The following is a 25,355-nucleotide window of genomic DNA, read 5'->3' as shown; positions in this document are numbered from 1 at the left end:
CGACGCGAGTACCTCGGTGCCGATTCTGAGCAGGCACTGGGGAAACGAAGCCGCGTGTGAGCAGGGGCACGTCTGTGTTGTTTCACAGAAATCTGTCAGTGGCAATAAAGCTGCCTCGCCCCCGGAGCGCTGTGCTGTGAGCTCTGAGCAGGGGCGGCTGAAGCGCTCCGAGCTCCCGGAGCGGCTGGGGATTGTGCGAAGCGCCGAGTGCGGCTCGGGGGGGCGGAGTGGGGAGCGGGGTGAAGGCGGGGCCGGGGCCGGGGAGGGACCAGGCCCGGCCTGAGGGCGGTGCCGCCATTTCCGGGAGCATTTCCGCTTCCCGCTCCGTGGTGTCCGCCCCTATACGTCACTTCCGCTGTCCCTCTATCCAATGGGAGCCAGGGCCTCGCTTTGGCGCCGAATGCGAAGCGCGGGCGGGAGGCGGCGGAGCGCGCCCCCTGGCGGCGGGGCAGCCCCGCGATGGCGGCCGTGCCGCAGAACAACCTGCGGGAGCAGCTGAGGCGGCACTCGGCCCGCGGAGCCCTGCGCGCCCCGGCACCGCCGCGGGACCGCCCGCCGTGAGTACCGGCCCTGGGGAGCGGGGCAGGGCGGCCGCGGCGCCCGGGAGCTGACGGGGGCTCGTCTCATTGCAGGGGCTTCACCTTCAAGAAGGCGCCCCGGGGCCTGGCGGCCGCCTCGGTGCTGAGGGACAAGGACGTGAACACTTCGCTGGTCCTGCCCTCCTCGGCTCCGCCGGACGGAAAAGCGCCGGTGTGGGGCTGCGTTCCGGCCCGCAGCCCCAGCCCTCAGCCCGCCTGTGCCCCCCCGGGCCCCGCCGGGCCGGCCAAGGGCTCCGCGGCTCGCAGGGCGAGCGCTGCTCCCGCCGGCAAGGCCGGGCCCGGTGCCGCTCCCGCCGCCGGCCCCCTTATCACCATCGGCGACGAGTGGGATGACATCGACGACTTTGACCTGTCGGGAATCGAGAAGAAGTTCTCTCGGCCGCCCTTGGTGTCCCCCAAGGGGCTGCGAGCCCCCCGCAAGGAGCCCCCGCGGCCGAGCCCCCCGCCCGGCTCTCCCGAGCAGCGCCCCGGCTCGCAGGGCTCCGTGATCTGCATCGAGGACTCGGCCCCGTGCGGCGGCGGCGGCGCGGCTGCGGCGATCGGCCCGGAGTCACCGGCTGAGCCCCGGCGGGACGCGGGCAGCGCAGGTACCGGGCTGCGTGCAGGTACACACACCTGAGCTGGGCTGCAGTGAAACACAAACCTGTGTGTGCACGCAGGGGCTGGGCTGGAGTCACCCCCTGTGCAGCGCAGGTACCGGGCTGTGTGCAGGTACACACACCTGGGCTGCACAGGTTTGTGTTTGCACCCAGGGGCTGGGCTGGAGTCAAACGGAGCTGCGGGCTCGGGGCTGGCATGCAGCCCTGGGCTCATTTAGGTCCCGGGATTCCCTTTCTGGGTACCCCAGCCTGGGAGCAGGGCAGTGTTCTGCTGGGGCAGGAGTAGCAGCTGCTCCTGCACTGGAGTCACAGAACTTCCCACACGACATTCCTGAAATGATCAATAATCTACAGGGATGTTATGGAGAGAAAAGCGTTTAGAAAATTCATACTGGAGAGATATAAAGCCATCTTACACCTAAATGAAATGTTAAACCAGAAAAAGTGATCTCTCTCCCTTTTTAACACAAACATAATAAGCACCACAAAAGAACTCCAACCCTCAATTATGATCACAAAATTCCTGCTTTTCTTTGTAGGATTTGTCTTTTAAGACACAATACATGTACATTTACCTTCCAGTTCCAGTACAGGGACAGTGCCAGCTGATGAGTCTGCATTCTTTTAAGACTAGGATTTAATATAATAGAAGCTTTTTATAGGAATAGGATTTTATATAAATACTTTTTATAGAAAACTATTGCAGAAAAATAGACCTCTTCAGTGTTTCACTTCTTCCAGGACAGGTTTAGCTGCATCACTTTTCCACTTAAATGAGGGTTTGTGAGGATTCTTCAATCTATTTTTAATGAGGGGAGAAAGGGAGCAGTAAGATTTATCCTTTAAAAGTCAGAAACTATATCAAACGAGTGTTTTGAGATCTGGCTGCTATTTTCCCCCCCTCTGTTTGTGGCAGGCTGGGTGTGCAGTGTTGCAATATCAATGCACTTCTCTTGCAGCTGCTGAAGGGGCTCAGAGCCAGGAGCTGCAGGGGCCTGGGAACAGCCCCCCAGAACTGGATGAGGCCACCTGGCCACTGGCAGGTGCTGAGCTCGAGGAGGATGACCTGGACATCATCCCTCCCTCCCCTGAGGAGGAGCTGCCTCCCTTCTCCCCCTCTGTACACAGTGCCAGGTAATCAGAGCTCACTGCTGAAAGAATAGAAAAGTACCAAAACCCACCTAAAACTCCTGCTTGTGAGAAAGGTCCAGGCTGTGTCTCTTTGCTGCTTGGCAGGTTAATGCTTAATGACTGGCAGCTGTAATTAAGGCTTTATCAAATACTGATTTTATGGCTGATGCCTTAGGTGGCTTTCACTTCAGAAAAAAGCAGAGTTACTTTTGTAGTGGGATGGGGGAAAATTACTGGGGCAAGATCCCACACATTGGTACACAGGATGAATGACTACTTTTGGGTTCTACCTCCAGGAATTTATTTTCCACACATCCTAAACCCCACTGTTCTCTGGAAATGCCTTGGTTTACAGATACCTGTACTCTCATGGCTTTTTCTTTTGCTGTTAGCAGTGTTTTCAGAGACTCTCCCACTGGTAGAAGATGCTCAGCTGGCAGCTCTGAGGCCAGGCAGGAGAAGGTTCCCCCAACACATCCTGCAGAGGATCCCAGTGCAGGGGATTCAGGTACACAAAATGCTTTGGAATTGGATATCTCTGATTTTGGGGATAGTTTGCAACTATTTGTTATCTTGTGTAATCCAAGAGCATTAACTGGCAGATGGAGAATTAACATCTGTAGATGGAGAGTTGACATAAATCACTGGATTATTGACACATAATAAAATACAAGGGCAAAAATATGTAGGTTCGTTGAGTTCCTGCACGCAGCAACAGATTCTTTATGCAAATGGACTAAAAATACATTGGGAATAAATTGTTTAGAGTGATTTACTGCAAGGTACTGTCCTCTGGAGAGTGGTATCCTCATGACAGCTACTGTGCTGGGAATGACAGTGCTGAACTCCCTCCCCGTGCCAGGTGTGCCAGGTGAGGCCGTGCCAGGTGAGGCCGTGCCCGTGGCCCCGCAGCTGTTCCGAGCCATGGAAGCCATCTGTGAGCTGGTGGATGCCATCCCCCTGCAGGAGCTGCAGGCCCTGGGCTGTGCCAGAGCCCTGCTGCAGCACAGGGACCTCAGGTAGGCTGGAGCAGGCAGCTGCCTGCAGGTGTCCCCAGCACACTGCAGAACCGGGCAGGAGGGAATTAAAAAGCTGGAATTACTGGCTGAGGGAGGCAACAAAATCGCCCAAAGTGCTGCAGGCGTCAGCAGTCCCTGTGTGTTGGATCCCAGAAATTTGGAGTTTTTGAGCTCTCTGTGCTTTCAGGCACAGACCCCCTGGAAAACTCTGCTCTGGACCTGAGGCCTTGGAGATGGCTTCTAAATATGAGTGGTGGAGTAGAAATCACGGGTGTGTAGTGAATTAGAAGTGTGTGCTTTCACAGGGTGATGGCTTTTCAATTTGGGATTTTTATAGTATAGTGATAGATATGGGACAAGATGGAGATTTTTGGGCGTTGTCTCTTTCTTTTTTCATCTTTCTTCTTCATAAATTTCAGGTAGCAGTTTCTGGTTCAGTCAGTGTCACTCTAAGGATCAGGGGAATGTAGTTATTGGGTCAAAAGTATAAATAATATCGGTGTTAATTCTCTATTGGACTGTTTAGCCTTAAAAGACCTTATAGCAGCTGCCTCTGTGGCAGTTTTTCCTCACTTCTAGCAAGGAGCTGGAAATGCTGTCGTACTCTCTGTACTTTCTAATAAGATATAATAAATATATAAGATACAATAAACGTCCAAGCCCAAACATGAAAAAAACTGTTTAAGCTGTGTTTCTGTTAATCCTGGCTCTGAGTGAAGACAGATGAGACTGAGACAAAGCCCTAAGAGGTGGTGCAAAGCCCCTGCAGCCCTGCAGGTCAGAGGCAGAGCGAGGAGCTGCCTGGCAGCAGCAGTGCCGTGGTGTGAGCTGCCACACACATTCAGCTGGTGTTGTCTCCCCTCTGCCTGACTGCAGGGATGGTGACTTCTGCTGATAGCCCTGAACTTGTCACCTTCCAATGGAATCATTGCTGCCACAACCTGCTGCTTTGTCACCTGATGGCACAATACATGGACAAAGCACTGGGATTTGGGATTTTGGGATTTTGGTTAGATTTCTCCTGGCCTGGGACTATGAGCTTCTGTACATGTTCTCAGTACAACGACTTAACTTTATTTCTCAGTGCTGTAGTCAGACATAGTCTTTAGAAAGTACCTAAAAACATGATTTGGTTCAGGCATACTTTTAACTTCAGGTTTTGCCTCTAAGGATTTATTTTTTATATTCTACCTTGCCTGGATCTGTTCCTTGCTTTTAGGAATTCTTTTATTTTGTCTGTAGAGATGATATCACAATTTTGTCATTGGTTTCTTCTGGTGGTGTTCTCTCTCCCCTAGATTTGTTTGAAATCATTTTCAAACATGGTGACTCAGAGCACGATGGAACCACCATATGTTTATATGTTTAATAGCAGTGAGACAAAACTGTTTAATGAGTGTTGTAGAACCTGGTAAATCATTACTTGTGACTAAATATAATTTTTTTCCTTTTTCCTTCCCTCTCATCTCTTCCAGGAGAAAATTGCTGGCTAACTCTAATTCTGTCAGTTTGAACCAAAATGGCACAAACACCACTTTTCCTAGAAGCTGGAAGTCTCCCATGGAGCAGAGCCCTCGTGTGTGTCCTGGTGCAGGTCCAGCTTCTGGCCCAAGCTGGAGCTTCAGTTCTGACAGAAACTCCCCCAAGCCCACAAACCTCCCATCGGTGCTTTCTGTTCATTCCAGCAGCTCTTCTGCCAGAAGAGATCAAACCTGGGACAGCCCCTGTGCCTCAAAGCAGAGTGCTGAGGAGCTGCCCTGTGCCAAGGCTTCCCTCAGGCTCAGCCTGCAGTCCTGCAGCAGCAGCTGGGACCAAAATTCAGGAACGAGGACTGGGAACCTGAGCAGCACAGCCCTGAGGGCTCAGAGCACAGCTCCCAGTGCCCTGAGGGCTCAGAGCACAGCTCCCAGTGCCCTGGGGGCTCAGAGCACAGCTCCCAGTGCCCTGAGGGATCAGAGCACAGCTCCCAGGGCCAGTCCTGCAAGGAGCAGCTCGGGGACAAACGATCCTGACTTGGACCTGGATCTCTTTGACATCGATGACTTTGATGAGGACTGGGAGAGCCCCGGGGCTGCTCCAGCCCTGGCCACGCCTGTCCCAGAGGGGCCTCCTGCCAAATCCCTCTTGTCCAAGATCATGTCCAGAGCCCAAGGCTCTGTGGGAGCCAGTCCTGCTGCTCCAAAGCCAGGCCTGCTGATGGCAACAAAGAACCAGCCAGGTGAATTATGCTCCTGAGGATTATTGGGTTTCTCCATTTCTGAATTCTTTTCATTGTCACCTCACACGAGAGCACCATTTGTCGAGTTTTTCATGAGTTTAGGTCTTCAAAGACACAAGAGCAGTTGTTGGTAGCTGTAAAGTTGTTTGTTGCAGAAGCACATCAGTCTCAAAAGCAAAGAGTCCAGAATGTTGAAGTCTGTGTTAAAGTTTTCTGGCATAGAGTCCCAAGTATTTATTTTTAAATCTAAGGCCAAGTAACTACTACAGATCACATCAATGCCTTTTGTTTCTGTGGAAGTTTCTTTTGGTTCCTTTTTAGCAAAGTCACCTTGGTTTATTTTATTTTTTCCTCTAAATGATGCCAAACTTGAATATTCCCTTCCTGTACAGGTTCCATGCTGCTGGAGGATGAAGCTGCTAAAATTAGAAATGAGGGTGTTTCTGTGTTGTAGTTAAATAACGATTCTGCAGTTTGTGATTCAAAGCTGTACAATGGCTTTTGCTGAAAAATGTTCCAAAATGGGTTTGTGGAAGCAGACTCGGTCCCCCTGGGGCCCAGATTGGTCAATGCCATTTCAGGTTAATGTAGGGATAGGCTGGTAAAAGGGAAGGTGAAAATCAGAGTCACAGAATGGTTTGGGGTGGAAGAGACCTTAAATCCCACCCAGTGCCACCCCTGCCATGGCAGGGACACCTCCCACTGTCCCAGTGTCCAGCCTGGCCTTGGGCACTGCCAGGGATCCAGGGGCAGCCAGGGCTGCCCACACACACAGGGAATCATTTCTTCTATAACTTGATGTCATAATTTATTGTAATTACATTTTGTGTCTCCCAGATCCAGTGGTTCATAACCCTGCACTGGAGCGTTTCAGGGGTATGAAATTTCCCCACTCTGCAGAAATGATGAATATATTTCACAAGAAGTTTGGGTTGCACTGTTTCAGGACAAACCAGCTGGAGGCCATCAATGCTGCTCTGCTGGGGGAGGATTGCTTCATCCTCATGCCCACAGGTACGTGGGCTACAGACCAGCAGCTCCTTTTGCAAGCCTTGGGACAAGCTTTTCTCTTCCCCTGTGTGCTGCTGGAATTCTGTGACTGCAGGATTTCAGGAGTATTGTTGCTGGGGTATTTTGAGTGAGGAGATTGAATTTCTGCCTTCCTTAATCATTCCCACAGTAACTCTTTCTTACCCTACGGGTGTCACTTTGTGACAGGCGTTGGTAGAAATGTATTGCTTCCAAAAGTGCTGTAAAATGGGAAATTAGAAACAGGTCTCCATCCTTTTTCTCTTGATGTCCAACACTTGCTGTGTGTGTCTCATGCTCACAGGAGGTGGGAAGAGCCTGTGCTACCAGCTCCCAGCCTGTGTCTCTGCTGGGGTCAGCATCGTTATTTCTCCACTGAGGTCGCTCATCATCGATCAGGTCCAGAAGCTGAAGACTTTAGATGTAAGTTCCAGCAGCTTTATTGAGTGAAACTGCAGGTAACTGGATTAGAAATCTGAAATCTTACAGCAAATCTTGTGTCTCCCGAATATAAACTGCATAAATTGATTAGCTGGACACTGTGAATGGCACAGGAAGTTGCCTGGGAAGAACTAAATTGGATGAACTCCAATATCTTGGCAGTGTGGCTGCTGGATTTATTGCTGCTCCTTGTGTTTGGTGTTAGAGCTGTGTTTTTCAGAGCAGCTGCTGGTTCTGAGATCCTGAGAACTGTAATCACTCACTCACACAGGAGCAGCCTGACTGTGCAGCAGGAATGAACCCTAAGAGTTCCTGAGTTAGGGGGTTCTGGGGGTGCTGAACATCTTTGGAAACATGGCACACAGAGCAGGAATGCAGGTGCAGGAGGTCACAGGACCCCGGAATGGTTTGGGTTGGAAGGGATCCTAAAGTTCACCTTGTTCACCCCTCACCACGGGCAGGGACACCTTCCCCTGGCCCAGGGTGCTCAGATGTGTTCCCAAATGTGAGTTCCCAAGGCTGACTGCTTAGGAACTGCTTTGGAATGGGAGGTAGGGCTGCATTTAGAGGTTCTTCTATTCTGCATGTAATAAAACTCAATATGTGTATTTATAATTGTTTAATACAGATTGCTGCAACATACCTGACTGGTGACAGGACAGATGCTGATGCCTCAAAAATCTACATGCAGTTGTCAAAGAAGGACCCTGTCATAAAGCTGCTGTATGTCACCCCTGAGAAGGTCTGCACTTATCTTCAGCTGTAAAAACATAAGGAGGGGCTATGAAGGGGGGATTGCTGTGAAGTGCTAAAAAACTGCACTCAGAGTGGGCTTTTGGGCAACAAAATCTGGGTTTTAGATAACTCATTAAGAATCTATATGGATGTAGCTAATTTCAATCAGTAATTAGCCAAGAATAAGAAATGACTATGTCTGCAAAATGTAAACTCCTAAAATAAGCTTCCAAGCCCACCTATTTTAATCTACCTTGATACACATTAATGTTAATCACAGTCCAGTAGCTGCTCAATCCAAACTGCCCTGAATGGGGTAAAATACAGCGTTGTCAGGGTGGTAGGAGATTGTCAGAGCCTGTCTTGGGCACCTCTGCTGCCTTAAAAATTTGTTACTGCACAAGAGCTTTGTGAGAGGGGGCTGGTTGGTGTGCTGATTGTGTTTCTCTCCTCAGCATTATTTTTCCCTCTGTTTCCTGACATAAATCATTTAAATTCACTGAAATTTCCTCGGAATGAGGGGCCCTGGGACAGGTGATGCCAGAACCTGGTGGGAATCCCACAGCAGCTGCTGGGTTAGAGCACAGCTGGCTGTGCCTTGAAGCCTCACCTGAGCAGTGCAGGGGGGTTCTGCAGCCCAGCACAGTTGTTTGTGTGCTCTCAGCCAGGCCAGCTGGCACTGCCAGCCCAGGTGTTTTGCTTTCCCTTGGCACTGTGCTGTGTCCCAGGTGTGTGCCAGCAACCGCCTGATGTCTGCCCTGGAGAACCTCTACGACAGGAAACTCCTGGCACGTTTTGTCATCGACGAGGCCCACTGTGTCAGCCAGGTAAAACCTCCTCGTGTGTTTAGGGATGCCAGTGGTGCCTTGGGTTTTAGCTTTTACATTTTTCAGAATCTCTGCTGCTGAGTGTGTAACTCTGAAACTTCATATTAGGTGTTAGTGAATTCTCTTCACAGGGGAGTTGGACAAAACATTCCCATTCTAGCTAGAGAATAAAGGACCCAAAAAGCAGAAACAGCAGCGAGGGAAAGGGGGCAAACCAGGGGACTGAGACTTCATAGCCTGGGGCTGTGGTTGGATAGATAATGAACCCCAAGATGAACCAAAACTTATAAAAATGTAAAACTCATGAGCAGGATCCATGTTGGATTTGATTTGGGTGTAGCCCCAGCCCGGTCATTGCACTGCCCAAGGTGAATCCTTTCAATCAATTCCTGTTTTACTCCTTTTGCTCTGCCTAGCCTCTGTTCCAGCTCAGCCTTTCCAGGCAGCACCAAATACTCACTTGGAGCATTTTACACTTGCATTTTTTGTTTCCCACCCAGTGGGGCCATGACTTCAGACAGGACTACAAGAGGCTGAACATGCTGCGCCGGAGGTTCCGCTCCGTGCCCATGATGGCCCTCACTGCCACTGCCAACCCCCGTGTGCAGAAGGACATCCTCAACCAGCTCGAGATGCTCAAACCACAAGTGTGAGTTGCTCAGCAGCTTTCTGAAACCCTTTGTGCCACGGAAATTTTTAGGTGGAAAACTTAGTGAAGTGAAAAAAAGCATCACAGGCCCGTCTGAAATCCTTGTGTGGCTGTATGTGATGAAGTGAAATTAAATTAAATGCATGCATAGAATTTAATGGGAAGTAGATAAAAATATTAACATAAGAAACAAAAAAAACCGTGCCAAGCCCTTCCTTGCATGATGAAGGAAGCTGTTTAACATAACATAATTATACCCATAAGGCTGACAAGCACCATGAACTGTCACATTTCAGGTTTACAATGAGCTTCAACAGGCATAACTTGAAATATGATGTGTTGCCCAAGAAGCCCAAGAAGGTGGCGATGGATTGCTTGGAATGGATTAAAAAATATCACCCCCGTGAGTACTGAGCAGCAGGGTGGCCACAGGCCTTCTCAGGAGCCACTTCTCAAGGCAGTGAAAGCTTTTATGGTGCTGTAATAATGGTACATTTACCAGAAAAGCAAGGTGGAGGTAAAGTGATATTATTGAAAATGGGAATCAGATTTATGTGCATTCTAAAGCTGAGAATTTAAGTTAAGATGGAAAAGTAAATTATGGTGATGCTTTTGAATGACCTTTCTGGAGCCTGCCAGAGCTTTTAGGATCATGTCTTCAGAGCATAAAGGTCACCCAATATCTTAATTGTTTAATTGTGTTGGTCTGCCTATCTGCAGTTCCCCTTGAAGCTATCTTCAGAGATTCCCATCTTTCCAGGCTCACTTTGGAGTCCTGCAGCTCCTGCTGCTGGAACTGGATTATACCAAGCTCCCTCAGAGCTTCTCCTATGCTGTCCCCTCAGACAGCATTTACTGAACTGCTCTAACTCTTGAATTATATAGATTTTTGTTCATGTATTCTAAATCCTCAGATTGCACATCGACGAGGAAAACATTTCTTTATTCCACCTCACCAAAAGATTGTGTAGAAAAAACTGTCCAGACTATCTGATATTAATAAAACAAGTTCTCTAGTGAAGCAGTTCTATCTTTACTCTTATCTTTATTCCAGTGGGGAGAGGTCAGTATCTGCTTGGCAGGTTGAGCAGGGACAGGAAATAAAGCTGTATTGTAGTTCGAGCTTGTTTCCCCTGTGTTTGCAGATGACTCTGGGATCATTTACTGCCTGTCCCGGCACGAGTGTGACACCACGGCAGCCATCCTGCAGAAGGAGGGGCTGGCTGCCCTGGCCTACCACGCTGGCCTCACCGACTCCAACAGGGACCTTGTGCAGCAGAAATGGGTTAATCAGGAGGGATGCCAGGTGAGGAAAGCCGGGAGGAAAAGGGAGGAAGGTCCGGGCACTTTTATCCCTCTTGGCCTGGGAAATAATAGGGAGGTTGTGCAGTGTTATCAGCAATGTCTGCAGTATTGAGTAACTGATCCCAGCAGATCTGCTGGGGCACGGCTGCCACCTTTCACTGGGAGTTCTGTGAATAAAAGGTTGTAGCACTACCCCAGCAGGGAGGACCTGAGCAGTGCAGGGCTTCACAAACAGCTCCTGGCAGGCTGCTGTGCAGGGACTGGAATTTGGGGCTTTCCCTGTGTGTGGAGTGGCTCCTCTGACAGGAGGGGAGGTTGTTGCTGTGCTGTACTTGTTCTGCACTGTTACAGCTGAAATTCTGGGTCCTCCACGTTTCCTAATCCGGGTCACTGCTCTGCTCTCCGTGCAGGGCTGCAGGGGTGATGTCCATAGTGTGTGTCTAGAGCACGGTGCTGTCCTCCCCAGGTGATCTGTGCAACCATTGCCTTTGGAATGGGCATTGACAAACCCGACGTGCGCTACGTGATCCACGCCTCCCTCCCCAAATCCATCGAAGGTTACTACCAGGAGTCTGGCAGGGCTGGCAGGGATGGAGAGATGTCCCACTGCCTGCTCTTCTACAGCTACAGTGATGTGACCAGGCTGAGAAGGCTCATCCTGAGTGAGTTGTCCCCTGGGAACTGGGAGGTGACATTACAGCAGTCACATTGTCACTGGTCTCGTTTAGCCTGAGTTACTTCTCTTTCACAAGTGCCATGGATAGTTCAGTATTGCAGGGAGGGGAGAACTGGGAATTCTTGCCTGGATGGTTTTCATTCAGCTGGCAGGAGCAGGATTTTTGTCACTTGTACTTAATTTTAGTCAAAACCACTTTGGATCACGGAATCATGGAATTGTTAAGGTTGGAGAAACCTTTAAGATCATCAAATCCAATTGTCAGACGAACTTCACCCCCCTCTTCACCACTAAAACATGTCCTCACGTGCCACCTCCACATACTTTTTGAGCACTTCCATTCAGGGCATCCTGTGCCTGGGCTGTGCTACCCTTTCCATGAAGAAACTTCTTGATATGTAATCTAAACCTCTCCTGACACAACTTGAGGCCACTTCCTCTCATCCTGTCAGGCATACCCTTCTCTTGACTTTTGTCATTCTAGGCTTATTTTCCCTTCTCCAGTTCTCTAAAACTTCAGTGATAAAAGCTGTCCAACATCTGTTCTGTACTAACCTGCTCATCTTTCTTAAGCAAAGCCAATATTGTGGGTTTTTTAAGCAGGGCCAATCTTTCTCACAGTGCATGAAAACGCAGAGATGCAGCTTTTCCAAACCATTGAATTTGCTGTGTTTCAGTGGAGAAGGATGGGAACAGCCACACGAGGCAGACCCACTTCAACAACCTGTACAGCATGGTGCACTACTGTGAGAACGTGGTGGAGTGCCGCCGTGTCCAGCTGCTTGCCTACTTCGGGGAGACCAACTTCAACCCCACCTTCTGCAAAGATCACCCAGAAGTGATTTGTGACAACTGCAGCAGGAAGAAGGTAAAGCCCACAGGTTTTATTTTGTAGTGGTGTTAAACCGAATTTGTATTTAGTTGCATCAAAAAGGGGTTACGTGACTTTTGGGAAGGCAAATGGAGAAAAAATGGAGAAAAGGAATAAAAGTCCTGTATTTTTGGGATGCTTCCAGGTATTTTCAGGGTTTAACCATGAACTTGTAATGCTCCTGTTCCTGTCAGAGGTATAACGATGTTCCTTGGGGGAGACAGGAGCTTTGATCAGATCCACTGCAGTGACTTATGGGGAAATCCCTTCAGCTCCTGCCCTGGTTTTTATGGGGCAGCTTTGTGCTGCCAGAGCAGCATGAGGGCCACGTTGGGTTTGCACTGCTGAAGGGGATCCAGACATTTGGGTTATGCAAACTTAGTGGCAGGAGCAGAAAGGAAGGCAGCTGTGGAGGCTGACAGGGAAGGGATCCTGATCAGTTTTGTACCTGTGGATTTTGTTTCTCAGTCCTGTGTTTGAAGCATTCCCTTATACAGCTGTGATTGAAACCAAATTTGAGCAGGATAATGCATATTCAGTCTCACTTTAATGTGTTTTCGAAGTGTAAGTTCTAGAGCGTGGCAGGATAATTACAGGAATGCTTCCCAAATGATTTACCTTGATTCCCAGTATTTACCCAGCAATCTTGCACCTCACTCTACACAAATAGCCCCAGGGAGATTATATACAGCCAGCTGGACTGGTTTTGTACTGTCACATCCAGAATCCCTGTGACTGGATCACTGTAGGTCACTAAGTGGGAAATCGTGGTTTCTGTACTTGGAACAGCTCAATTCACGGCTGGGAAAAGCTCAGTACAGAAAACTGAGGCTGTCAGTAACAGCTTGGGGGCTAGGGCAGAGGCAGGTGATGGATGGCACGTGCCAGTGAGGTGTGATTTGCCAGGATTACAGATCCAGGAACGTGACCGAGGATGTGAAGGGCATCGTGCGCTTTGTGCGCGAGCACTGCGGCCACGCGGGGCGGGCGAACGGCAGCAGGAACCCAGGCTCGGGCAGGTACACCCTCAACATGATGGTGGACATCTTCTTAGGTGAGTCTGTTCTCCCAGAAACTCCTGAATAACCTGGTGCACTAATCCCTGGCCAGGGATCAAGAGGGATGTGCAGTGCCAGCGGGCCTTTAAAAAAATGTGTATTTTGTGAAGTTAATCTTCCCAAGAATCTCTTGGTGGTAAGTGATCCAAAAGAAATGAAACTGAAGAGTTAATCCATTTCAGGTTGCTATAGTGATAATATTAGCTTTCCAGTGTTTAAAGGCATTTTTGAATGTGAATAGACTGCCTTGGGAATCTCCCACAGGTCTGTAAATGTGTGTACACAGGCTTCGTGAGCACGGGCTCATCCTGTGCTTTCTGTTCACAGGTTCATCGAGTGCCAAGATTCAGTCTGGCATATTTGGGAAGGGGGCTGCCTATTCCAGGCACAATGCTGAAAGGCTGTTTAGAAAACTGGTCCTGGACAAGATCCTGGATGAGGATTTGTACATCACAGCTAATGACCAGGCAGTGGCATATGTGATTCTGGGAGAGAGAGCTCAGGCTGTGCTGGATGGGTCACTCCAGGTGTGGAACTGTTCAGATTCTTGAAGGCATTGTTTTAAGGAAGGTGCTGCAGTTTTGCTTTAGCATATCCCCTCAGGTAGCTTAAACACAGTTTTCCTCCAGCTGAACTAACACATGGTAGATGCAAGGAACAGAATCCAACACGTGTGATTCCTAGCCCAGTATTCCAGTAATGATGTTGTGGGGCAAAATGTGAGTTTGAGAGGCTTGGAGAGATTTAAATCTTTCTCTCTTCCTCACCCATCTGATTCCTGCTGGACAGTGAAGGAAAGTTCTGACCCCCACTGAAAGATGGCTAAGAAGGAAAGAAGGACCAGCTCTCCCCTCTTCATTTTCTATTTTTTTTCTCTTAGTAGTTGGTGGGATCTGATGGAATAGGCACTTCGTGAAGGTCATGGAACAGTCCCAGGTTTCTTGAGGCAACACCTCCTCTGCATTAGTGCTGTGTTTGGAGCAGGACAGAGCCCTCAGCATTTTCCCAGTGACCTCTGAAGCCAACTGGGCTCTTTTCCATCTCTCTAAACTCTGCCAGCTCTTTGTAGAAGAAACTTGGGTGTAGTTGAGCAGCCTGTAAAAAATTATTTCAAAATGTATACTGGGTAAACAGCTTTTTATGGTCCATCAAAGGATACTTTCTGTTTGCTGCTCTGTGTTCCTGTGTTAGCAGCCAGGGTGTGCAGGAACTCCCTGGCAGGAGTCATGGATGGCTGTTTTTACAGGTGGAGTTCCACGAGACAGAGAGTGCCAGTGCCATCAGAAGGCAAAGGGCTTCCATGGCAAAGATGTCCCAGCGGGAAGAGGTGGTTAAACAGTGCCTCAATGAACTTACAGACACCTGCAAAACCCTGGGCAAAGTCTTTGATGTGCATTACTTCAATATTTTCAGTACTTCCACCCTAAAGAAAATAGCAGGTAAGGTCAGGTTTCTCAGAAGTCCTTTGGGGCTTCTGTATGGAGAGGCATGGAAAGGAATTTATTTCTTTCAGGGTATCTTTATGAAAAGTTATTTGTTTGACATGTCTGAGGGGTGCTCTGTTATGTTGCAGAAACCTTGTCCTCGGACATGGAGGTGTTGCTGCAGATCGATGGTGTCACAGAAGACAAGCTGGAGAAATACGGTGCAGAAATCATTAAAGTGATGGATAAGTACTCAGAATGCTCCTTCCCAGGTGTGCTTTGTACCTCAGCATGTACTTCCTGTCCAGTGCCTTTCTCTCCTCCTCTAGCAGATGTTTGATTCAAAAGTTACCATGATTTAATCACAAATAACTAATTCTTTCAGTTCAGTAATTCCAAAAGGGAGCAGTCACTTTCAGAACACACCAAAGTCTTTCTACCTTCCCACTAGGCTAAATTCAGGATATCTCTGAAAGTCTGGGGCTGGGGCAGTGCAGAGGAGGGGAGGAACAGCCAGGACAGATGTTTTGATAGCAGCAGTGTGTTCTGGTGTCAGTCTGGCTGATTCCCTGACTGAGTTTTCCCTCCCTGCCCGTGTGCAGAGGACGCTGCCTGCCCAGGTGTGGACACAGCCCCGGGCAGCACTGGCTCTCTGGGCAGCGATGCAGAAGCAGAGGATGCAGGTACAACCTCCAGCTATTTTGGCAATAACACAAACCAGAGGAGGAAAAGGAAGCGGCCGCCAAACTCCAGGGACTCCAAGAGGAAAAAGACGAGTGCTGGTGGCAGGCAGCAGTTCCAGCCCAGGGGGTACGTTCATGGGGTCAGGACTGCTCTGCCGTGCTTTTCTGCAGGTTTGGTTTAAAAAGCTGGTGAGGAAGGATATTTAACACTTGTTCTCACACTTGACTGCCACAGGCTAAGCAGGGAACACTGCATTTCAGTGTTCTGCCGTAGCCAGCTTTAGCAGGCTCACCAGGATCCTTGCTTGAGATCATAAAGGGGTCTTAAAACTTTGAACATTTGATGGAATATTTGAACTTCAGCCCCTTGTTAATTCAGATTCTCTCTCTGTATTATGTAAGGGAACACCTGCATCTGCTCTTGGTTGGTCTTGAGCTTTTAGGGCAGATCTGCCCCTTCCCAAGGATTTCCCCTTCCCTGCCCCATTTTTCATCATTCTGCTCCCTGGTTTTTGTAGCAAATGGTTTTCCCAGCCCAGCAGGTTTTGTCCCACCCTTGGCTCTTTCCCATCTACTGGAATATCTGTCATTGGCTGCTGCTGCTGCTTCTGAAGTGTCACTTGCTGTTGCTGCTCACCCTTGGATACATCCCAGAGCAACAGCTGTACTGTTTGCATTTCAGAGGTTGTTTGAAGCCATGTGCGTTAAAAAAACATAAATTTTACAAAATGAGAGCGTAGTCCTCTAGAAGATGCAGTGGTGGTGCCCGTGTGAGCACAGGGTGCAGGGGCCAGGCCAGGTGACACAGGGGTCTCACACACACCTTCTCTGGTTTTTGCAGTGGCTACAGCAGGTACAGAAGGACCAAGAAGGTGCCGAGCTCCAAGGCTGCAGCTTCCTCCGGTGCCAGCTCCGTGTCCTACAGCTTTGGTGGCACACAGGGAGCTGCTGGGAAGCTGGCCATGATGGCACTGCCCAAACCCAAATCCAGGAGCTTCCTTCAGCCTTCATATTCCGTATTTTAACTGAGAAACTCCATTACCAGATGAATTTCCCCAAGACGGAATCATTGTTTATTAAATTTTTGTTTCATTTGCTGCTGCTAAACCTTCTGGGACTTGTGTGTTTGTCAGTACAAAAGCTCACATTAAATAAATATTTTTTAATTTGTCAGTTTGTTTGCGCCTTTCTAAGTGTGAGTGGTTCTAGAAACTGTCCCGTTGGTGACACTCCTCCCTGTGATCCTGCTTTACTGCTCCCTCAGGGACACGATCAGGACCACAGATGCTGGGGAATGTGCGTCCCCAAAGCTGTGGCTCCTCTGTCCTTGCTGCAGAGCTGGGCTGCTCCTCTGGAAAGCGCAGGGTGGGAAGGAAAAAGGTAAGCAATGTTTTTACTTTCCCATTTGACTCCCCACATCCTGGCACTGGGAGTGCCTAACCCTGCCCTGGGTGTGGTTTTTCTTTCAGTTAGCCGGTTTTTTTTCTTTTTAAACCGTGATCTTGTCAGTGCCATGGCACAGGGTGTGGGAGCTGCCCTTGGCCCTGCTGTGCTGCCGGCCCAGCCATGGCGGGCCCGCTGTGGCCTGAGGGGCGGCTGTGCCCTCCTGGCTATGCCCTCATGGCTATGCCCTCATGGCTATGAGCGGCGGCTGTGCCCTAAGGGCTGTGCCCTAAAGGCTCTGAGCGGTGGCTGTGAGGGGCTGTTGTGCCCTCAGTCAGGGCTGTGCCCTCATGGCTGTGAGGGGCGGCTGTGCCCTAAGGGCTCTGCCCTCAGTCAGGGCTCTGAGGGGCGGCTGTGCCCTCCTGGCTGTGTCCTCCTGGCTATGCCCTCATGGCTATGAGGAGCGGCTGTGCCCTCAGACTGTGCCCTCCCGGCTGTGAGGGGCGGCTGTGCCCTCAGGCTGTGCCCCCAGTCAGGGCTGTGCCCTCAGGCTGTTCCCTCAGTCCGGGCTCTGAGGGGCGGCTGTGCCCTCCCAGCTGTGCCCTCAGGGCCGTGCCCGCACCACCGGGCAGGCCACACGGGCTCTTCCTTCCCCCTCTTGTCCGGAGCCGAGCATTTCAGCCGCTATTTCTGGGCAAAGAGTCCTCATGCTTGGGGCTGGGAGGGACCTTAAACTTCATCCCGTTCCACCCCCTGCCATAGCAGGGACACCTTCCACTCTCCCAGGCTGCTCCAAGCCCCAATGTCCAGCCTGGCCTTGCGCACTGCCAGGGATCCAGGGGCATCCACAGCTGCCCTGGGCACCTTGTGCCAGAGCCTCATCCGCTCAGGGAGGGATTTCTGGGCCCTTTCGCGGTTACCCTGCCCCGCGGCGGCGAGGGGCCGGGCGGAGCGGCGGCCGGGCCGCCCCCCTGTGCGGGCGGGAAGCGCCGCTCCGCCCCGCGCGCGCCATGGCGCTGTCCCAGCCCGGGCCGCGGGAGCCCGAGGAGCCGTCACCGCACACCCGGCAGCAGCTGCAGGTCCGGGGTCGCGGGGACCACCGGGGCCGGGGGAGACGGGGATTGAGATGGGAGGGGACCCGAGAGGAGCTGGGCTCTGAGGGGAGAAACCGGGGGAGGTGAGGAGCGGGGCGGGCGGGGTTCAGGGCCCGGCAGTGCCGGCTGTCCCGCCGCGGGTCCCCGCTGACTGCCGTTCTCGCCCGCAGGAATGTCCCCCGTCGGACCTCGCCGAGCCCCCTTCTGCCCCTGAGGAGTGCTCCCCGTCAGGCCCCGCCGAGCCCCGCTCTGCCCCGCAGGAGCTCCCCCATTCAGGCCCCGCCGAGCCCCGTTCTCCCCAGCAGGAGTTCTCCGCCGAGCCCCGTTCTCCCCCTGAGGAGTTGTCCCCGTCAGGCCCCGCAGAGCCCCGCTCTGCCCCGCAGGAGTTCCCCGCCGAGCCTCGTTCTCCCCCTGAGGAGTGCCCCCCGTCGGATCCCGCTAACCGCCGTTCTCCCCCTGAGGCGTGCTCCCCGTTAGGCCCAGCCGAGCCCCGTTCTACCCCGCAGGAATTGTCCCCGTTAGGCCCCGCAGAGCCCCGCTCTCCCCCGCAGGAGTTGTCCCCGTTAGGCCCCTCAGAGCCCCGTTCTCCCCCGCAGGAGTTGTCCCCGTTAGGCCCCGCAGAGCTCTGCTCTGCCCCGCAGGAATTGTCCCCGTTAGGCCCCGCAGAGCTCTGCTCTGCCCCGCAGGAATTGTCCCCGTTAGGCCCCGCAGAGCCCTGTTCTCCCCCGCAGGAGTTGTCCCCGTCAGGCTCCGCCGAGCGCCAGCCGAGCGCGTTGCCGGGGCCGGGCCGGCAGCTGCGGGTGCTGCTGACGCCGCTGCCTGTGGCGGCCTGGCCGCGGGCCCAGAAGCGGTTGCTGAGTGCCCGCTCCCCGGCCGGCAAGAGGCCGTGCCCGGAGCCCGACAGCGGCCCCAGAGCGACCCCCGGCTCCGCGGCCGGCCCCAGCTCTGGTGCCCGCAGCCAGGACGGGCTGTGGGATGCGGACAGCGATGGCAGCGACGGCGGAGACGCGGTTCCGGTGAGTACCCGGCCCCGGTTATCACTTGAGCTTTTAAGTGCTTTTCTTCTGTACGTAGGTTTTTTCCCTTCTTTTTTAACCTCTGGCTAGCAGTGTCCCACTTCATTATACCCTTTCACTGAAATTTTAAGTTCTTTATTGAGTCTCTTCACTATTGTTTTCATTATTAAAAATTTTGATGCAGTTCTCTTCATACAGTTAATGCCAGAGTAAGTTTTGTAAAGCAGGCTGGACCTGTATGGAGTTTTTGGTGTTGATCCATGACCACTGCAATTTGTATGGTCTTGTATTTGTTACAAATACAGCAGACCACATAAAAATAATTTAATCAGTTTAGAGACTCACTTCCCTGAGCCTAGGAGCTCTCTTGCAGCCATGTACCTGTAGGATGGAAAGTAACTGGCTTTTCTTTCTGTAGGATGGACACTCCCACCTATCAGCCTATGAAAGGAAAAGACTAAAGAACATTACAGAAAATGCTAAATTCTTCGCTGCTCTAAAGCTGCATGAGGTTTGTAGAAGGTCTAAATAGCACCAAAATGCTCTTTCCAAGTGTCATAATTGCACTGTCATCCCTCCTGGTGTGAAACACTTTCCTCACTGGGGCAGCTGGATATGAGGAAGGCCTTGAATATCACAGGATCCTGGAATGTGTGGAAAGAACCTCAAAGCCCTTCTCATTCCACCTTCCACAGACCAGGGTGCTCCAAGCCCCATCCAGCCTGGCCTGGAGCACTTGCAGGGATGGGGCAACCACAGTTTCTTTCTTCTTGTTGTAAATAATTGCAGTAAGTTCATTTGCTGCCTTGACATAATTGTATTTTATACAGGTTAATTCTTTATGCTCATTATCTGTAATTAATCTCTTTTTCTCTTTAAGTCAGCTGCAAGGCTTAACCAACTTACAACAAAAAGGCGATCTCACATCACTAAAAGGTAAGATGACAATAGGTGAGATTTATATTCTCGATTCTTCATTGTGGGATGACAACAAGTGTTGGGAAAAGGTGGGGGGAAAAAAGAGAGGGCGTGACCAAGGTGTGCAAGGGAGAAGGTAACCAGTGAACGTGGAGGAGAAAGCCTTGGCCTTGCCAACACAGTGCCAGGCTGAGCAGAAAATAGAAAGTGTGTGATGGGAGAGTGAGTGGCTGGGTGGGTAATGAACGAGGAGAGCTGGGAAGGGAAGCAGAGGGGTGGCACCTGTGCGTGCATTGCAAAGTGCTCGTGGTTTTGTTGCTCAAGGGAAAAGCAGCCCATTCCTCCTGCAGGGCCAGGAGGGGCTGGTGGCAGTCTGTGCCCTCGGGGCTGTCACTAAGCAGGGACTCTGCTGTGAGCTGAGGTGTTGTCACTTTGCAGAGCCAAGCCCAAGAAGGTGGAGGATGAGCCAGCCCGGCGCCGATCCATGCGCCTGCTCCGGGTGGAGCCGCTGGACGTTCCCTTGCTGGAGACGCTTGCCCGGCCAGCAGCAGAGGAATATGTAAGATGGGAGGGAGTGCACAGCACCTTTCTGAAACCACTGCTGTGACACTGATGGGGGCACTGGGCACTGCAGACCCTGAGGCATTTGGGAGCTGGGGACACGGGGGCAGTGAGGAAGGGTCACTTCTGTCACCCCGAGTCTCACCCCAAGCCAGGCAGTGCTCTGTGGCCCAGGCTGATGACAGGGTGCACCTGGGGATCCACAGAAGGCTCCTGAGGTCAGGCATCCCACACCAACAGCCCATGGAGCTGAGCAGCCTTAAATCCAAAGGTTTATTACTTTGGTTTTTATTTCGCTGTAACTTCTGAGCTGGTTTTATTTGCCTGGGTAATATGCTCCATCTTTTTGAAGCAGTGATGGGGCAACAAGTAAAAGCTATGTTGTTCTGAGAGATGGGAATTTAAATCTTCCATAGAGCTGTAGAATAGATTGGAATCTGTAATAGAGGTCTTGCTGGAGTATCAGGAGAGGAAGAAACCCAGAGAGGCACTTTGTCTGTGCTGCCAGTGAAATTCTCTTGATCTTTTTAATAAGGTTATGATACCACCTTCTGTTTTTACTGTTTATTTCCTGTCCTGTTGTAGGCGTGTTCTCAGAATGTCTGCTGTGGGGAAAATACCAACTCGCATTGTTTGTGGTTTTAGTTGGTTTGAGTTACAAAAATTGCCAATGTCCTCCCAGCCCCAGGTTCCAGCTGGACCTTTGCCCATGGTTCCAGAGGATCAGGCAGAGAACAGTAAATGGACAGAGGCCTTACTGAGCACATGGATGAGGATAAGTGAGGTATCATTAGTCTAATTAGTCATTTTTGGATAATGTCATTTCACCTGGGCTCTGATTTTGATTAAATATCTCCTTTCTGTCTGTAGCTGAACACAGAGCATGCTGACCAGGGCACACCTGACATAAAGAGGTAATGTGGAAACAGCAGCCAAAACTGGGGGTGTCTGGCCCCCCTTCCTGCCCTTATGAACCTTTTGGGGGTGGTTGCCATTTTGGTTTTGCAGGTACCAGGAGAGCCTGAGCAGCATGGTGCTGAGTGAGGAGAACGTCAGGAAGGTGGTGAAGGCCCGGGTGTGCTCCATGGCCATCCACCCTTCCCAAAGCACCATCCTTGTGGCAGCTGGAGACAAGCTGGGGCACCTTGGCCTCTGGAATGTGGTGAGTGGTTGATGTGCTCCTCACCTGAACAGGTGTGTGGTTCAGGACAGCTGCAGTTTGTCAGGCTCATGAGAGTGTTTGAAGGTTTTTCCATTCTAGGAAAGGTAGGGATAATACCTGGTGGTTGTCAAATTTAGAGTTGCCAGAATGTCTTTCCCTTTTGCTCTGCCTGGTTTTCTTCTAAGTTTGAGAGCAGAGTTGTCTTTGTGGGATCAACCAGAACTTGGTCCAAAATGACATGTTCAGTTTCTTTTAAAATAACAAAATGATGCAGAATTTAGAAGAGAAGACAGGAGAGATCCTGCTTTCATGCAGTTTGGGTCAGTAATTCAGCCTGAAGCTCTCAGTAAGCCAGTGTGTCCATATTTTGATGTGGTAGCAGGACCCAGCTGTGTGGGTGAAAACGAGCCAGGAGCTGCTGTCCAGAGCCAGGGCTGGTGGCTGCAGTGGCACTAATTGCAGCTTTCCATAATTAGGGACCAGAAACAGCCTCACTGTCCATATTACCTGTGCTGTTGTCTCCTCTCACCCAGCACCCTCTGCCTTCTCCAAAAACATCCCAAAACCAGAGGTTTGGCTTGAAGAGTTGTAGTCATTAACCGAAGTTACTATAGTTATTATTATATTATTATATTATTATATATAATGATCAGCACCCGTGTCTGTTGGATCTGTTGTTTTGCAGAGCTGTGGGTCTGAGGAGGGAACCCACACCTTCATCCCCCACAGCTTCCAGGTCAGCTGCATGCACTTCTCTCCCTGCAACCCTGCTCACCTGCTGTCCCTCAGCAGTGACACTCTGCGCTGTGCTGATGTCACCAGGGCTGTCTTTGACGAGGTGAGGCACTGCTGGGAAGGTTTAGTCTGCTTGTACCAAGTCATTATCTGGTTGTTTTCTTAACAAGAAAGTTGAGGTTCTATTTCCACAAGGACTTGTCAATCAACCTTTGATTAACATCACATAAATAGGGAGATGTTTGCTACTCACCAAAACCCAGTGGCAGCCTGGGTTCTCCCGGTTTCCAAGTTTACATTTCTGTACATGATTAAAAGTTTCTGGAGCGCTGGAGAAGGGAAAGATATCTTTGATCCTTGCTCAGTGTGTGCTCAAGGCCAAGAGCCCTTTGATTGCTGGAACACAGAGGTGACAGTGCCTTGTAGGAGCTTTAACAGGGAGTTTGGAGTGTGCTGTTGCTGGTCTGGTTTGGATGGTTAATTATCTCCTAATTATTTCCCCTGTGGAAAGCATCCCTGTTCCACAGAAGAGTTACCTATGGCTGGGTGAGGCTGTCACATGGGCTGCATGGTTTGTTTTTTTTTTGGAATTAAAAAGGGAAAGGATGAAACCCACAGCCCGGGGAGTGTTTGGGTGTTAGAACAAGTGGCTGTTTCCTTTAGTTATGGTGACATTTAACCTTCCCCGGGCTCAGATCTGCAGGAGTGAGGAAAACTTCTCCTGCTTTGACTTCCTGGAGGAGAATGCCTGCACTGCCATCGTGAGTCAGTGGGATGGGGCCGTGGCTGTGGTGGACAGACGGACCCCGGGGGTGTCCTCAGAGCTCTCTGCAGACATTGGCTTCAGGAGGACACGGACAGTGCACGTGCACCCTGTGAACAAACACTATTTCCTGGCTGCTGGCTCTGTGTAAGTAGCCCAGTGGAGCTGCTTGTTTGCCCAGGGGTCTCTGTGCTGGGGACAGCTGGGGCTGAGGAGTTTCTCGGCCTCCATTTACAGTCCAAGCTGTCTCAGTCCTTTCAGAAAACAAGTTTCCAGTCCTTAGCAGGATTTAAGGTGGGATTTGGTTTGATTTCCAAAACCAAACGGGGACAGATGGGCCCTGGTGGGCTTTGGCACAGAGGGACTTCATGGAGGGCTGGTTGGGGTGGTTCTGCTGCTCCCAAAATCCCTCAGAGCCACCATTTGAGTGGATATTGAAGCTCTGAACCAGCTCCCACACAGCCTGCTGTACTCTGGAGCTTGTTTGGTGAGTGAAGGATAATGACTCAAGTGTCTGTGGTGCCTTTGCAGGGACGTTTGTGTCTTTGATGTTCGGTACCTGAAGGCCAAGGGGAACAAGCCCCTGAGCTCTCTCACAGGACACACCAAAAGTGTGGCCTCGGCCTATTTCTCACCTGTCACTGGCAGCAGGGTGGTCACAGTGTGTGCTGATGACAAGCTGAGGTAAGGCTGTGGAAGGAAGGATCCTCATGGACAATACTGACTGGGCAGTTTATTGTCACTATTATTATTATTATTATTATTATTATTATTATTATTATTATTATTATTATTATTACTATTACTATTATTATTATTATTACTATCTCTCCACATGACCCATCATTGAGAACTTTGTGTCTTTATCACTTTAAAAAAATGATAAAGATTTACTTGCACTAACGTTTTTTATGTAGTTTTTAATGATTTTTTTTGGTCTGGTTGGTTTTTTATCTAATTCTCATTTTCCCTCAGGATATTTAACAGTAAAAATACACAGGTACTATTAATCTTTAAAAAACAATCAAACAAAATCAAAACCCACAAAAACAGCCAGCCACAACCTGCCTGGTGAACACAAACACAAAATGCTCAGAAACTAAATTCGTTTGTAGCTGGTACTTGAAATAATGATGATACCAGCTCTTCTGTAAACAGCCTACCTTTTCATCATTTAAGCTGCTGTGAGTTGTTTGTGTTAGAGGCTCTTTTCCTCCTGGTTACTTTGTGACCATAATTGAGGTAATGACCTGATTTGGTGTGGGGTGGAGGAGCAGGTGGGATGCTGGGCTGGCCTTTGGGTTCTCCAGGCAGCCAGGCTGGGCTGCAGTTGCCCTGCACGTGCAGTGGCTCCAGCTGGGCTGCTGCTGCCTGTGGCCAGGCTGGGCCCAGGAGCTGATGCTCTGGGTGAGGGAAGGGCTGTTTTAGCACAGGGTCACGGTGTTCATGTGTTCATCTGCTCTGTGCCCAGGGTCTACGACACCACGTCCTTGTCATCCCCTGTCACCTTGCTCAGCTCCATCAGGTGAGGACGAGGACAGCACACCTGGGCCAAGGCAGCGCCGTGGCTGCTCCTGTGGACACAGGGACACAGGGAATGGCTTCCCACTGCCAGAGGGCACGGATGGAGGGGATATGGGGAAGGAATTGTTCCCTGGGAGGGTGGGCAGGCCCTGGATCCCTGGCAATGTCCAAGGCCAGGCTGGAAGGCTTGGAGCAGCCTGGGACAGTGGCAGATATCCCTGCCCTGGCAGAGGGAGGCACTGGGTTGTCTCTAAGTTCTCTCCCAACCCAAGCCATTCTGGAATTGTCCCATCCTGCCCAGCCCAGGGCAGGGATGCACTGCAGGGATCCGAGCACTCCAGTGTGCTGAAGGTTTGAAAAGCAGGGGAGCAGATGGGACATAAATGACAATTGAAATGCTGTATTCACCAGGAGGAACGTTCCTCTTCCTTTGCAGACACAACAACAACACAGGCCGCTGGCTGACCCGCTTCAGGGCCATCTGGGACCCCAAGCAGGAGCACTGCTTCCTGGTGGGCAGCATGGCACAGCCCAGGCAGATCCAGGTCTTCCAGGACACTGGGAATTTGCTGCACTCCTTCCACAACGGGGACTGCCTGACCTCCGTGTGCTCCATTAACGTCGTCCACCCGAGCCAGAACATCCTGGTGGGAGGCAACTCCAGTGGCCGCCTTCACGTGTTCAAATAGAAGTTCCTTAGATCTTTATTTTCTGCCTTTCTGCATTGACTTTGTTCATTCCATTTTGAGCAGTTCCCAAGCTGACTGTTGTTTCTCAGGACAGAAATGTACTTTGAAAGTCTTAAAATAAACTGTTTGAACTACCTTTGGCACCTGTGTCTTCCATGGAAGTAAAAGTGATCCTTGAGCCCCCCAGCCCCTCAGTGCCTTCCTTGTGGTGAGAGGCCCAAAACTCCCAGGTGCATTTGTAAAACT

General features: G+C 50.7%; 2 protein-coding genes across 3 annotated transcripts; both read left to right on the top strand.

Annotated features, from left to right (window-relative positions):
* The first annotated feature begins 1,044 nt into the window (after positions 1-1,044).
* On the top strand, positions 1,045-16,437 carry BLM (BLM RecQ like helicase). Of its 2 annotated transcripts, none has more exons than XM_088172773.1 (20): positions 1,045-1,186; positions 2,158-2,332; positions 2,725-2,837; positions 3,192-3,348; positions 4,824-5,566; positions 6,404-6,580; positions 6,900-7,018; positions 7,665-7,778; positions 8,500-8,598; positions 9,099-9,247; positions 9,544-9,650; positions 10,393-10,553; positions 11,019-11,214; positions 11,906-12,096; positions 13,006-13,153; positions 13,485-13,684; positions 14,404-14,596; positions 14,731-14,853; positions 15,184-15,391; positions 16,106-16,437. In XM_088172773.1, exons 4-20 carry the CDS (start codon positions 3,254-3,256, stop codon positions 16,287-16,289), a joined length of 3,207 nt encoding a protein of 1,068 aa, XP_088028899.1. In that variant the 5' UTR covers positions 1,045-1,186; positions 2,158-2,332; positions 2,725-2,837; positions 3,192-3,253; the 3' UTR covers positions 16,290-16,437. The 2 variants fall into 2 exon arrangements, with proteins under 2 accessions (XP_088028899.1, XP_014743283.2); XM_014887797.2 differs by having other exon boundaries at positions 2,722-2,837.
* A 1,198-nt stretch (positions 16,438-17,635) lies between these two features.
* On the top strand, positions 17,636-25,244 carry WDR76 (WD repeat domain 76). Its single transcript, XM_014887798.2, has 13 exons — positions 17,636-17,726; positions 17,912-18,757; positions 19,176-19,268; positions 19,638-19,693; positions 20,114-20,234; positions 20,919-21,020; positions 21,107-21,150; positions 21,245-21,398; positions 22,084-22,236; positions 22,829-23,043; positions 23,428-23,580; positions 24,368-24,421; positions 24,857-25,244. The coding sequence occupies exons 1-13, from the start codon at positions 17,658-17,660 to the stop codon at positions 25,107-25,109; spliced, it is 2,313 nt and encodes a 770-aa protein (XP_014743284.2). The 5' UTR covers positions 17,636-17,657; the 3' UTR covers positions 25,110-25,244.
* The last annotated feature ends 111 nt before the right edge of the window (positions 25,245-25,355 follow it).

This window comes from Sturnus vulgaris, chromosome 13 (genome assembly GCF_052056855.1).
Source record: "Sturnus vulgaris isolate bStuVul1 chromosome 13, bStuVul1.hap1, whole genome shotgun sequence".
NCBI lineage: Eukaryota > Metazoa > Chordata > Aves > Passeriformes > Sturnidae > Sturnus > Sturnus vulgaris.
The sequence above is the reverse complement of the archived record's forward strand: the minus strand, read 5'-3'. Positions and strand labels throughout refer to the sequence as shown.